General features: G+C 38.7%; 1 protein-coding gene across 4 annotated transcripts in view; it reads right to left on the bottom strand.

Moving 5' to 3' along the window:
* Nucleotides 1-208: 208 nt before the first annotated feature.
* Nucleotides 209-15220, bottom strand: part of LOC128736424 (TOX high mobility group box family member 4-A-like) — a 162903-nt gene continuing 147891 nt past the window's right edge. For 3 of the 4 annotated variants that reach the window (XM_053830909.1, XM_053830917.1, XM_053830931.1), the window contains 3 exons: nucleotides 6043-6327; nucleotides 1670-1935; nucleotides 209-1579 (listed from right to left, as the gene is read on the bottom strand). In XM_053830909.1, coding sequence (XP_053686884.1) covers nucleotides 1513-1579; nucleotides 1670-1935; nucleotides 6043-6327 — 618 coding nt within the window. In that variant the 3' untranslated portion in view covers nucleotides 209-1512. Of the gene's footprint in view, nucleotides 1580-1669; nucleotides 1955-6042; nucleotides 6328-15220 lie in introns of all 4 variants that reach the window. The other variant, XM_053830925.1, reaches the window with a different exon arrangement.

Raw genomic sequence — 15220 nt, 5'->3', positions numbered from 1 at the left:
GGTTTGTTTTCCCCCAGTTTGAAAAACGACATGGAAAAACCAACAGCAGCAGCAACAAATCGCGTGTACGTATACGCGGCCTAGTGTGCGTACGGAAGCTGTCAGCAATCTCAATAACCGAAACGGTCACAGGTAACTTTTAATGTATTGTGATAAAATGTAAGAAACTTTTAATGAACTTTCTACAAAATAGTAATTTTATTAGTATGTATGTTCCCTTGACGGCTTGCAAGTACCGTTTGAACATAGTATTTGTTTTCTTTTGCGAACTTTACACTTCTCATCTTATATGAGGTTGAGACAATCAATAGAACCTTAATTGGCACCATTGCATGCAGTAGCACTTTTGTTTATTTTCAATTAGACGTGGTTTAGTGCAACAGTTTTGTTGTGAATGGCAGTGCGCAAAGCAACGATGCACGTTTGAGTAACTGCCGTTTTGCTGATGAAGTTAAAACGATGATGCTAAGACTGAGGATGGCTTGCACTGACATTGCGTTAAAATGTTTCTGTAGTAGTAGTTGTAGTAGTAGTAATAGTTGTTTTTGTTGTAGTAGTAGTAATAGTTGTTATAAATCCCCAACTTCCAATTTGACTTTTGCTTTAGGTTTGACACCATCATCGTGGGTTTCGCAAATGCATTGCCTACTTTCAAAACGCAAATTTAGGGAAGTTGCTTTAAGTTTGATTTTTTTTTTTTTTCACTATCATACACGAAATTTACCTAAATCAGTTGCATACTGCAGTATGCTTTAATGCTTTCAATAGTTACTGCTTTTGCTTGTATGTGTTGTGTGAGTGTCACTATGCTACAATGTAATTTATTTCTTGGTTTTTAATAACGACAACTACTTACATAATTAATTATTTGCCTATCGTGTTTCAATATTATACAAATTAATCGAAAACAACATCATCGAGATAAATTAGAAGAGAAATAACAATATACAGCCTCACGGGTAATGTGTTTTGTATGACAGAGACAAAGAGTTTGTATAAGTTTGTATACACGTTGCGTTTTTTAATTCATTACTTGCGTTCGAGCGGATTTCCAAGGTTTGGTTTTTGGAAGAAATCATTTCGAAAACTATTTACAATATGGGTCGTAACAAAAAAAACTAGGAGCGACAGTAATTCCGAAACTTGATTTATCTAACCAGTTTGATCTCTGGGACATCTCTGTCTTAACTTTGTCTTTACTAAATTTGCTTGCAACTTTTGGCTGTCTTTCTTATCCGTTGAAATAGTATTTTTCATTATTCATTACATTATGTGATTGCTGAATTCAATTCATACATGTTTTTATTTGTTTGTTTTGTGTATATCTTATCAACTACAGTGTTTTAATTCTTAGATTAAAAGTTGTATCATTGTAAAAAGTGTATTTTTCCAGTAATAACAGTTAATTACGAATCCATTATACTTTCCATAGTAGTTACGCTTTGAACGGGAACCTCGCGCGGATTGCACCCTTGTTCGTTTTTGCTTCATTATAACAGATTGACACGCAAATTACTTCACAGCTGAGTATGTTTGCTGTTGCGAGTTGTTGGTCTGCACCCAGTTCCCAAAGACATCACTGCAAATAAAAGAGAATGTTTAATACATAAGTGAATAACTGGGGAGTTTAAGTAAAATCTTAGATAACAATCATTGGAATTCAACTCACCGGCAGTGTGTGATGACGCATTCGTTACTGCAGTACTCATCCTCCCAGTCCGAATTGACGATCGCTGGGTTCTGGCAGCCGTGTCGAATACACTGTTGAGGTACTACGTTCTGCTGGGTTGGGCTGCCGGATAGCGGAGGAGCAACCTGGTGGGGGCTCATGTGACCACCCGCCCCCGCTGGTTGTTGCTGCTGCTGTTGTTGTTGCTGCTGCATCGGATGCCCAGGAACTTGAGTGTGCTGTTGCCCTTGCTGCTGACTGTGCATCTGCAAAGTGCGGAGAATACTGATTTATTATTCTTATATGCAGCTTAGAAGCGATACATAAGTTCATTGATGAAAAGGAATCGTGTGAAACTTGCGATAAGTAAAATGCTTTATTGTAACTTCTAAATTTCAGCAGTTCTAGTGACCTCTTAGGAAATTGCATTTGCAGTTGCAGTTTGTTTATTCCCGTTATAAATATCCGAGTTCACGTTCTTATATTTATAACGAGATGAAATATTTAATAAATAGTTGCAGGTTGCATCGGAGACACTACTGTCGTGTTTAGGTAGTATCACGCAAAGGTGGTTTTTATAGTTAGGAGCTGGATAGGGCAATTTTACTCAAAAAAATTCATAGATTGATCTGCGTTTCAAAAAGACTCTGTTTTCAATATTGAGCAACGAGAAAAGATTAGGGGGAAGTCCTCCAGTACCGGACACCTAAGAATTTTGACATATATAAAATTAACACTTAGCATTACTTCGGTTTTTATTAACTGCAAAAGGAATTTAGGAGACTATTTTCCAATAAAAATAGGTTACGCGTACTTGCATCACTAATGAACCATTTTAGAAGCCAAATGAGAGATCGATAAAAATCTTTATTTAAAAATGGTGTCTCCCAGTACCGGACACTTAACAGAAATCATAAAATAAACCAACTCAGGGCTTATAGTTCTGAAAAATACATGGCAAAATGTTTAAAACCTCTAATTGCTTGCATACTTGTTGACTAAGGATGTTTGAAAAATTGCTTAGCATAAAAATCAATGGTTTTTACGCACTACATCGAAGCCCTTCTGTTTTTTTTCGAAAAATTTATCACCAAATGGTTTCCTTGTTTATTTTTTTCATATTTAAGATACGCGGATCGGTATAAGTGATGTTTTTTCTTCTCAATCCCTTTTTTGCAAAATCTTAATTTCATTCAAGAATTTGACTGAACCAAGCAAAGCATTTTGCAGAGCCGGCGTTACAGTGCGCGAGGCCCTGTGCAGATTAAGCAGCGAGGTCTTTTTTGTATGCCAGAAGGGCTTTGGCTTAAAACGCCCCTGACATTCTTAAAGATCGTCTTTTGAGACAGGTCTTGATTGCTGTACACAGTTTACGCGCTGCTCAAACCCATTGATGACGTTTAACTAGATAGTTGTAATCCTGTCCCTCAATTCGGTACTACATGGCTAGTAAAATCAATGACTTTTTAGGAGTTGGGCTCTACACTCGGTATGGAGTGAGAAGGAAACTTCCTAAGTTATGCCTAGATAGAGCAAGAACCCCGCAATTGCAGAGCAAATGCGCTGAACTTTTAAGTTCAGAGTTAAAAAAGCGGCAGGTGTCGGTATCATCCTAGAAGGTTTTTGAAATCATTATGAATGAATTGTGAAATAAACTACATATCGTTGGAATAACAGCTAACAGGACTTCCCAAACGTTCGATAACCACTAATTTAGTGTACTCTTCTCCTAGACATACTTGCTGAACATGAGTGTTGGTCCTCAAATTGGTGCAAAGCAAAGCGCCGCTCAGATGAGATTCTAGCAGACGACTTCTGGCTTGTTAGACCAGCATGATACCTCGAAGCTAACTGGGTGGTTACAAATAGATCAAACTGATGCAGTGTACACCGATCTGAAAGCGGTATTTGACCAGGTTGATCACGAATTTCTTTTAGCTAAACTAGAAGACTAGGCCTGCTTTTGAGGAATGTTTCCGACCTTGCCTACCAGATGAATCGCATACTGAAAATTGCGTTACACAGTTTTAACACAGTTTACGAATATTTCAGCGGTGTTACAAAGTAATGATTTAGGACCACTGCTTGTTTGCTGCTGCAGCAAAGGGTATGAAATGGGGAAGGCAACTGAGAAGAAGCGTCAAACTTAGCTCTATAGCTATCCGAAGGCCCTACTAGCGCCTCCACGTGACCATACCCGGTAATGCTCGAAAATGAGTAGCTAAGCTAAGAGTGAATCCCGAAGGTATAAATTAAAATTTGCTTCTAAATTGACTATATATCTTTTATACATTTTATCTCATGTATAATTATATTCGGGTCGATTTCTTTGTAAGAACATACCAATTGGGATGAAAGTCCGAAAGTAATAGTAAAATCCATGTGATTCTAGTGTTACTTTCTGGCGGGGCTTGCTAACAGGAAAAAGATGCCGGGATGCGCTGCAAGTACTCAGTCATTATTCATGGGTCTTTGGACTGTCAGTAGAGCTGTTCATTGATTTTTAGGCCGCATATGATAGTGTAATCCGACAAGAGCTATGGAATATTCTGGACGAAAACGGCTTTTCGGGTAAGCTTACAGGACTTATCATGGCTACGATGCATGGGATCCAGTGCTGTGTGAGAATCTCAGATAGATTGTCGGACTCATTCGAATCTCACAGGGAGATGGTCTTTCCTGCCTGCTTCAACTTGCGCTGGAAGGTGTTTTAAAACGAGCGGCGGTCGAAATGCGGGGCACGATTTCCAATAAATCCAGTCAATTTATCTACATTTCCAACGACGTTGATGCTGTCGGCAGAACATTCGAGGCGGTGGAATATCAGTATACCAGACTAAAACGCGAAGGAAAGGTTGTATTGAAGATAAATACGGCTGAAGTATATGCTGGCGGGCGGAACCGAGCGCGACAGAGCCCGCTTAGACAGTACCGTGGTAATCGACGGGGATGAGTTTGAGGTAGCCCACGAGTTCGTATACCTTGGCCTTGGCAACAGAAGATAACAATACCAGCCGTGAGATTCAAACGCGTATTACGGACTCCACAAACACTTGCGGTTGAACAATCTGAGTCTTCGTACAAAGTGCACATTGTACAAAATACTAATTAGACTGGTTGTCCTCTGCGGGCATGAAACCTGGACATTGTTAGAAGAGCACTTGCAGAGCACGGTGTATGGCAGTGATGGCTAAACTGCGGGCCGCATGCGGCCCTTCAAGATGTTTTTTGCGGCCCGCGGGCTGATTTGAGAGATGGAGGACTTATGGGTAACTTTTTTGATGACACAGTGGTGACTCAAATCAGCCATAATGCCTCGTGCATTTTGTAATTTCGAATGCTTTCCGGTTTAAATGTTGTGGTAATTTCCAGAAAATGGTTGTTATTGCCGCATATTTTGCATTTTGTTATGCGCAGGAATGGCGAGAGGAATTTGCGGCCCGCGACATTTATGGGGCGATCTCGTTTGGCCCGCACCATGCCTATGCCTGGGCACCACTGGTGTATGGAGTCGAAGAATGAACTACGAACTCGCGCGTCTCTACGGCGAACCCAGTATTCAGAAAGTGGCTAGTGCTGCACGGACACGTTGGGTAGGACATGTTGCTAGAATGCCGAACAACAATCATGCAAAAATGATTTTTCACATCGAAGTCTGTCGATAAAGAATGGTAATGTCTAAAAGACGATTATGCCCAAGGCTTTGTTTTGGGATACTACTACACTTCCACTCCCTCACTCAGACCACGATTTTTCTTCATATAGCACAACGTAATGCACAACCTAAATCTTACAGGTAACGCTTTTAAAGGCTGACTTCAGTAAATCAGTGCATACATGCAGTCTCACTTCATGTTACATGTTAAAAATTTTAATCATTAAGACCATGAATAGGTTAGATATAGTTTTTGTTGTAATAAACTAGAAAAAAGCAACAAACAGAGGGTGTTAGTCAGCAAGCAATATACGTCTGACGATGTTTTGAAGTGATTTTTCTCAATGAGTCATGTCCGCTTGTTGGTGCTTCTACTATTAACGATGGTGCTCTTGGACAAGCGTTACGCGTACTATATTTTGGACATTTCCATTAGATTTTGCCGTAAATATCCAAAATAGAGTCCGACGCATAACGCCTGTCCAAAATAGATGAATCACCCTGCCTATTTTTAAAAAATTCTAATGTCTGCTCTGCAAAGTTTTACTATACAATCGTTGGTAACACAGGTAGAGTATAATTTCACTTGGGAATTTGGTCGCACGTAGAAGGTTACAACAGTGTATAAAACTATAAAAGCATTATCCTTGTGCAAGTTTCAAATCGAGGAAAGGATTTAAAGGACAGGAACTATGGTATTATTGTTAACTGGGTATACCTGTTGATTCATGTAGTGTGACTGCGGTGGTGTCATACCCATGTTCATCATTCCGTTCATGTTTGCATTGGTGAGGTGGTTCTGTTGAATTTGCTGCTGATGCTGCTGTTGTGGTGACATTCCCATCTGTGGCTGTTGACCCATCATTTGCTGCTGTTGCTGCTGCTGGGCGGCGGCCATCGCATTAATTTGCATGTGGTGTGGCGGTTGTTGTACTTGTGCCTGGCCCGGGTGCATCGGCGGCTGGTTGTGATGTTGAAGATGTGGTTGCATTTGCATCATGGTCTGCAATGCCAATAACAGTAAAAAATGGATTTAGATTCCGCTATTTCGCAGTCGGTACCTTATTTGATATATATAAATGCTATCATTTAATCTTTACACATGGATTTTACCGTGTGTTGTTTGAAGCTAACAAAGCATTAAGTGTGTTCCTTAACGTTCAGTTTGTATAGCCTTATTAGTGTGAACCCTTGAAAGATATTACACATTTCCGTTCGTTTGCTTATCTTGCTTTGCTATGTGCATAGAAACGTGGAGTAAATATTGACATACATTAAAGTAGAGCTCATTTGCCTACTTTATAGATAGCGCTCAAAACTATCATTCGAACGTTATTCGGAGTTTAACGTAGTGAAGTATGATTGAATATAAAGACCAAAATATGACTCTATTGCTTTTTTTTAAACAAATGTATTCGTTTTAAAACATTATCCTGTAAGATACTGTATTACATACGTCAAATACAGTACTTTTCTTTAGAATCAATAAATTAGATATCAATAAAGAGATTGGTCTAACTATGCTTCAACCGTTCTCTCAGTTCTCATAGAAATTGCTCATTCCAAAATATTAGTACCTATATACCTATATGAGTGGTTCATTAATCTATTTTAGATAGAGCGTTACGCTTGTGTACTTTGGACACTTTCATTTGATTTTGCGGCAACTGCTCTAAGTATATACGCAATGTCCAAAATAGTGTAATCACTCTATACCACAGAGAACAGACTAACAGGCTCGAAGAAAGTAATCGATTTTTTGTGTGTAGAATCTGCTGGTGGCGCCCTCCAGAAATAGTTTGCCAAACGCATAAAAAATATGCATGTACCTTTATCAATATTACTTTATGCTGCAGTTACATAGCAGCGATGGCAGCGACATCAAGTGTTAGTTTGCCACTTACTGCTCGAGGGGTGCTCCATCGAAGGATTACTCGGTGATTACATTAAAAATATTTTACACACTTTTCGTTAATTACCTGTTAATCTGTTCTCTGTGTCTATACTGTATCAATAGTGTATTAACAGAGGGGCTTTTGTTTATTCTCAACCTCCCTCTACATCCTTCCTTTATGATGATTTAAGCATTTATCGCAGTTTTGTTTTGCGGCTTTGCAGTCAAATTGCTGATGAAAACGAACGTTGAAAAATTCTGCAAAGATACTCGGTCGAAAGCTACAATAAGAATTCAGCATTTATCAAAATAAGGCCTCTTGCCTGGATAAGTGATTCCAGTTTGAAACAGCGTTTGAAATTTTGAAGTCGTCATGTATTCTACTCATTTCTCGTTAAAGTTTCGGACGTCTCTGCTATTTTCTTTGAGTAGGTGACCCCACGGTTTCTGCTGTAACTTTTCAACGAGATCAGATATGGAACAATCCTTTTGGTGCAACGTTTCTCAAGATATAAGCCTCCGGAGAATGCCAAAATAAAAAAATTGACTTTTTCGAGTTTCCAAAGTAGGGTCCTTCCTTAAGAGAGCAGATATGGAATAAGTGCTGTGTAGTAGCATCCGGTGCTGCCATTCAATGTCAAATGACTTTAGCTGGGGTTTATTCTCAGGCCCCTCATTTACCCTTCTTTCATGCTGAATTTCTATATATTTACCCACTGAAGCCTCTTGAAAGTGCAAAAGTCCCTCCTATATTTAAGTGTACTGGTCAGAGGAACGAAAGACTCCTCGCCAGGGATGGCTATAATATGGGATAGTGCTGGCAGCGAGAAATAAGTGGGTTAAGTAGATCAAGCTTTGAAGGAAGGTTAAACCCCAATACACACAAGCACGCATAAAATTTAATATGCATATCGCTCACTCAATAGCGATTACACTCAAGTCTTTTTTTACACTGTTTGTGTTTTTCAATTACTCAAGAACGGTGTAACTTAGGGACCATTTACAAACTACGTGACGAATGTCGGGCCCCTCCCAAATGTATTGAGAAATAAATGAATGGTACCCAAGTTACCCCGTTCTTAATAATCGAAAAAACAAACCGTGTAAAAAAAGTACTTGAGTGTATAGCAAAAAGAAATGCAGTGCAGGTCATACAGCAAGCACCCGGGCGATAGTACAATAGATCAACTATTATACTAGTCGCAGTAATGAGTCAGGAGACATGCAAAAAAAAAATCCGGTGCTGAATAGAAATTGATGAAGTAAATGTTGTATATAGATCATTTCCAATATTTTTCCTACTAGCTTCTAATCAACATCTATACACTATACTCTATCTCAACTGTTGTGTAATGTCTGTTGTCTGTAAAGAGAGTATCCGAAGTACTACTATGAGCAAGTGCGGAATAAAAGTCGATTAAATGTGCAGATGTATCAGGAGCACCACTGAGAGCCTGTGTGGAGCCTGTCGGTCCCTTAAAGGCAATTAAGCAAGTGCATGTTGTTGTGCAAACGCAACAGCCGCATTGCTAAGAGCGAGCGTGGAGTACCTAAGTGTGGAATAAAACTGGAAGAAGTGTGGAATTCGCGTTGCGCAAACGTGCACGCAGCACGTTTTCCCGGATATTGAGCAATATTTAAAAAAATATAAACAAATATCCTCATAAATATATAATATAATATAAATATTCCTCATATAGCAAAGTCTACGTGCTATATTCCGCTTTCGAAACTTGACCTTCTGTTTTTATTCGACAGACTTCGCAGCCAGCTTTGTTAAGACTACAGGACGATTGCGGGGCTAGTACTACATTCCTATTGTCTCGTATCAGTCTCCCAGCTGAGACTCGAACATACGATTGGTTGGTAGAACAGCGTTGTACCAAGGGATGGCTTGATCCTTTTGACTCAATTTTGATTCATTTGATAGTACCGTCTCTGCCGAGCAAAATTCGACAAAGGTATGTATGGGACATTTGTAGAACTAAATACTGTCTACAATTTTGCTGAACAATGTTTTGCAGTATCTTTTGTAGTTACAGTGCTACAAGACTAGTAACTCATTAGTGACTAAGCGAACGTTCATTTAGTCACTAATGAGTTACTAGCATCGTAGCACCGTAAGTACAAACGATACAGCAAAACTTTGTTCAGCCAAATTGTAGATAATTACTAATTTTAGAAATGTCCTATACATACTTTTGTTAAATTTTGGTTGGCTGAGACGGTACTGTTAAATGAATCAAAATTGAGTCAAAGTGATCGAACCATCCATGGTTCCTCGAAGCCATCTTAGGGGCATATTCCTAAATTATTAGAAAATTGGAACTTAACGTTCAAGTTTATAGCACCTTCCAAATAAACAATCATTGATTGCTAACATGTGAAATGAACTCGGCAAGCAAACGTGAAGCGACAAGCGACATGAAGTACCAAAACATCATCGGACCATGGTGATGCTAAGTCCATCCCGCCGTCTCAGATATGTCTTTTGAAGAACCTGGTGCAAACCTTAATAGAAACAAATTTGTTGCGAGACGTAGCGATTTTATTACTTAGTAAGCAAATCGAAATTTCGCATTAAATTAAAGGACAATGCAAACCTTAAAATTGGTTTTAATAAGTAATCATTGTGATCTTGCCCCGTTTCGCTTTTGCTTTCGAGGTCAATCCCTTTGGCAAAGATAGATATTGTTAGTAGTCAATGGTAAACGTTATTTTGACCGCAGTTTTTTCTGATTGAATTTAGCGATTTATGCCTGATAGTGGTTAAACAGGTTTGTAATACCATAAACTATTTAGCTATTCACAAAATTCCATACAGTGGCATGTAGACACTGCTTTTCAGTGATGTACCATCCTCTGTTGTTCATATTAAGTCGTCTGGTAAACTTATTGCGGTACCAGTGCAGTGCTGCAATTACAGGAATCCTTTCTAGCTTAGACCCGAACATATGATGTCCGTCAAGTCTCGAGTGAAAACAGCACTTTGCCTCGAAACCAGAGCAAGGTCCCTGTGTGGGAAACAACAATTATAATTTATTGTTTACCTACTAAGTAGTACAAAACAGAACAGCAAAGATTAAATCTTTTAAATTTTATTCATTATTGCTTTGTTCTGAAGGCGTACTAACTAGTCGAATACAAACGCAACGCTATCGTTGACCGCAACGCTAGATTTCTTACTTACCGATACGTTAAACGCGATTTTATCAAAACAGCAAAACTATTTTTTCATCAATGCTTGCAAACTAGGCACAAAATATTTAGCAATGACAAAACCTAACCTCACTTCGTGGCTACACAACCGGCGAATATATACAATCATTTACCAATGAAAATTTCAAATGTTCGCTTCTCGCTGCACACTAGCGTACTGCTGGTAATGTTTGAATTTTTATGCTGCGAGGTTTATTGAGCCAGCAGCGAACCACACACAGAGTCGCAGTACACAGTCAGTACTACCACTATGACAGGACGTTATTCTTGAGGTTCTGTCTCTGTCTCATGATATTCCACACTAACACATGACACAAGCTCACATCGTACTCGAAGTTCTCTTCTGCTTCTCACCGTCTGATGCTGCTGACCCTGCTGACTGATGCTAGCTGCAAAACCTAGGGGTAAGCAGATTATCGGAATAGTGTAAATGTGAAAATAAAAGGGAATATGTTTTAGGTGCAGCTGCCGAAGTGCCAAGTACAGTGATAGGTAAGAGTGTAGGCATTAATGTTGGCTTATCCCTCAGAATGCTACATACGCATACAATCGTGTTCTACATAAATTTAGTAGCTGCTGGTATATGTTTTTATGACAACATTCATCATCGAAACGATGATGAATAAAAATAAAGAAACAAGAAAGGAATAAAAATCTGTCTTTAACGCTTGGAATGGGAAATCGAACAGAGCAAGGAATGCATTCAATTTCATTTGTTTCTCCATTGCTTAGATTACAATATTACTTTGCTGGTTGGTAGAGCGTGGGAGGCACACATATGAGAATGATTGAACTTAACCTCTCACTGTGGGCAGGATCGAACCAAAATTTGGTTAAAATTCCGGGTAGCGATGACTTAAATATTCTTATTCGATTTATGATTAATCGTTCAGTATTCGAAATTACTCGAATACTTTCCTTTTATGTGAATAGGTCCGAGCTTCGAGGTGCGATTCTGGTATACCAAGTTAATCGTCATATGTTCGAATCTCGACTGGGCGGTACTGCTAGACAGAATCAATATGATCGTTACACTAGCCCCGTAATTGTTTTGCAATTGTTTTGCAATTTGCCGGCTGCCATGTCTGTTGATAAAAACTCGGTTTAATCCAGCTAGTGGTGAAAGTAATCTTTATTATACCATTTTATTTGTTATCTATTTACCTATAAAAATCTATCTGCCTGCTTTATATCTGTTCCTTATCCTGAACCAATCGACGTGAAAATTGGTATTGGTTGGGTTTTTGGGGCCGGGGAAAGTCATCAGAAGAACTTAGACCCATCCCCCTCTAAGAGTGAGTTGTTTGGTTGGTTGGTTTATTTATTCGAGAGACTTTACACCGCGCGTTTCGGTGCATTCGTGTCTTTTGGCATACTGTTTACATTCTTTGTTTACAATTGCCCCATTTTACCCCCTAGGTTCGTAAAGTTATGGAAAAGTAAAGCTTGGATATGCAATAACATAGCAAGGAAAGGTCCAAGAGATTTGCGGTTTTCTGCAAAAACGCGTGTTTTGAGTACATCGATAATTGCCTACGAAAACTACGTAGACTACGAAAAATCAAAAGTAAACTAGTATAACCGACTATTAAAATTTACTGAAAGGAACTAACCCAGGTAACCAATAAGCATTTCCAATGCAATATAAATGCAAGCCAATAAGCATTTAAGTTGCCTTAAATGCTACTTAAATGCTATTTTGGCAAAATATGCGGCTATTTTACTGTTAGCCCTCTTATAGTGCGGACAAAGCTTATTTGCAGCTAGTTACCAACAAGAGGAATTTCAGTAGAATTGTGGATGCCAATTTACAACAGTTATGCAGTCAAAAAGCTGATAAACAGCAACCTGCAGTATAAAACGCCAGGGATGCTAATTACGATTGATTTACTGGTTATACTAATGCTTATTGGTTACCTGGGAAGTATTCACTAGACACAATCGCGGACAAGATACTTCTAACTCTTACAAAATGCTAAGTATTATTTCATATTATCTTGCTACATATTTCTTTACATTACAACTTTCAGATACTTAACAATGTGTATCCTGTATCCGAGAATATATTTTTCGCTTTTGTATTTACCGTATGGTCGCCATCCACCGCTCATTTAAAAACGATTCTAAGTTAGTTTGTCCATAGCAAATCTAAATTGAGGTCCATCGAAACCCAATTTGCGTCATAAGATAGAGAAAACAATTGTGTTTACAAGAAAAACTTACTTGGTTTCTAAATATTTAATAATAGTGACTTTTTTTAAAAAAAGTAATGCAATCTCATGACCCCTTTTACCGCTTACTTGAAATATGGTGATCCATTCACCGCCCATTTGAGTGCCATTTACCGCTCATATTTTTTTATTGTTACCAAATAAATAAAACCCGCGTTTTAACCCTTGTTTTGGGTTTGGCATTTATAGCAGAATAGAACGCTAACATTAATACTGTTGGCTTACTTCACGTTATTTAATAGAATAGTTTCTAAATAACCAAAGAAACAAGTTCGCTTGAGCTAATAATTAATTTAGTCATTTGCACTCGGTCTTAATAAAGACGCGATCAAAATGTCGTTTTTCGCTCCTCACTATAAAGCTTATTTATTTTGGAAATGAACTTTTATGAATGCAGTGGAAATTTATGTTTAATACGTATCATTAAACATACAAAATTATTTTTTGTCAACAGTCTTTACAATGATGAACTATATTAAAAAGATATAAGCATTTTTTGTTTGAAATGAGCGGTAAATGGAGCTGAGCGGTGAATGGCGACCTTATGGTATCATTTTCAATTACTCTTAGGACTACTCAGAAAAGTTAATATTTCGGAAAAGTTAATCGACCCATTCCCCAATCGATTAACTTTTCTGAGAGTTCACTGTATCTATATTCTATATATCACATCTATATTTCATACCGTCATTCGGGGGTACTCTAATGCATTTGTTTGCATTTGTAGTCAATGCCGTTTTGAAGAAGGGACGTTTACCTTTTGTTCAGTTAAGTTTAATCCATTGTTCATTGTTTTTCTTATTTTTATTCGACCGGAAAATAATTTCACTTTTAGAGTAGGATAAATGGATGTGCAAAGTTCTGGGCACTTCATTAACATGAAATCATTTTTTTTTTTTCATTTTTTTTACACACAATTAGTGCATCATAGAAGCTAACAAATAGCATCTTTGAGCTTTATTTATGTTTTGAAATTGGAGAAGAAATGATGAATTCGAGTTGTAACTTCCAATATGGCGCAACATGTAGCGCTTGTAAAATAAAAAATGCTAGGAAAACACGAAGTTCTACTTTTCGCCCTTTTGGACCACTGTGAAATGGTGGCACATAATTCTGACAGGATCATGAGCTCCAAGTTGGCAGTTCCGCGGCTATAGGTACATAAAAATCCTTTGACATCTGTTCAACAGAAGCACATATCGCGACTCTAGTAGCGAAGGACAATCCATGCGATTGGATAGAAGCTTCGCAGCGAAAACAGCTTAAGCAAATCGTCGTCCTCCGAAGGCTGAATACCAAGAAGTCGGCAGCGATCTTCGTACACACTTTAAAAAAAGTGCCGAAGTCAGCAAAATTTTGCCGAGATTTGGACAGCCGACCGTTCGGTAAAATGTGAGTCTATTGAAAAATAAAATGCGCAATACAATATCATAACTAGTATAAGCTTGTTAGTTTGATCAATTGGACCAAATGTACCGTTCCATATTCAAAATCATTTATCGATAAACCAATAAAATTATCCTAAACATTTAATTTACATCGAGTTCGTTTATTAACCTTCAGCTTCAACTATCACCAATTGCGAACAAATTTGTGGGAACTAACCCAGCTTCGTCGAAGGACGGTATACAATGGATCAAATATTTACACTGTGGCAGATCCTCCAGAAGGGCCGTGAATACAGAGTTCCCACGCACCATTTGTTGAGCCGCATATGATACCATCGACCGAAAATAAGCGATGAAAAATCATGGACAACAACAGATTCCCCAGGAAGCTCATCAAACTGACTCAATCTGCGATGGATGGTACACAGTGCTATATTCGGAATTCGGGTGGGTTGTCAAGTTCATTCGAATCACACACAGGGTTTCGTCAAGGCTATCTCACAACTGCTGTTCAACATAGCGCTACAAGGTGTTATGAACCGAGCGGATACCAACATGATCTTCGATAAATCTAGTCAACTAGTTAGCTTTGGCGATGACATGGATATTATCAGCAGAAAATCTGTGGCGGTAGCTGAACAGTACACCAGACTAAAGCGCGAAACAGAAAAGATTGGGTTATTGGTAAGTACGTCTAAAACAAAGTGCATGCTGGTCAGCGGAACCGAGGCCGACCGACGCCGCTTGGGCAGCAGTATAATGATGGACGGTGATCTAACTTATCAGTTGACAAATTTGTTTACCTTAGCGCACTCACTGGTAACGGCGGACAATGACACCAGCGTGAGATTCGGTGGCGTATTATGAGCAGAAGTTGTGCTTGGGCTTCACAAGCAGTTGCGGTCGAGCATACTAAACCCCGGACAAAGTGTCCCATTGATGGAGTTGAGCTGGATAGTTGTAATCCTGTTCCCCACTTCGGTACTATATAGTTTATAAAGCCAATAACCTTTTTGGGATTTAGGCTCCATACCTGATATGGAGAAGAAACTTCCGAAGAAGTTGTGCCTTGATAATGCAAGAGCTCCGCAATTGCAGAGCAGATGCGCTGAACTTTCAGGTTCAGAGTTACAAAAGCGGCAGGTATCGGATGATACCTAGCCG

Source organism: Sabethes cyaneus, chromosome 1, assembly GCF_943734655.1.
Source record: "Sabethes cyaneus chromosome 1, idSabCyanKW18_F2, whole genome shotgun sequence".
Classification (NCBI taxonomy): Eukaryota; Metazoa; Arthropoda; class Insecta; order Diptera; family Culicidae; genus Sabethes; species Sabethes cyaneus.
This window is presented reverse-complemented; position numbering and strand designations above follow the sequence as displayed.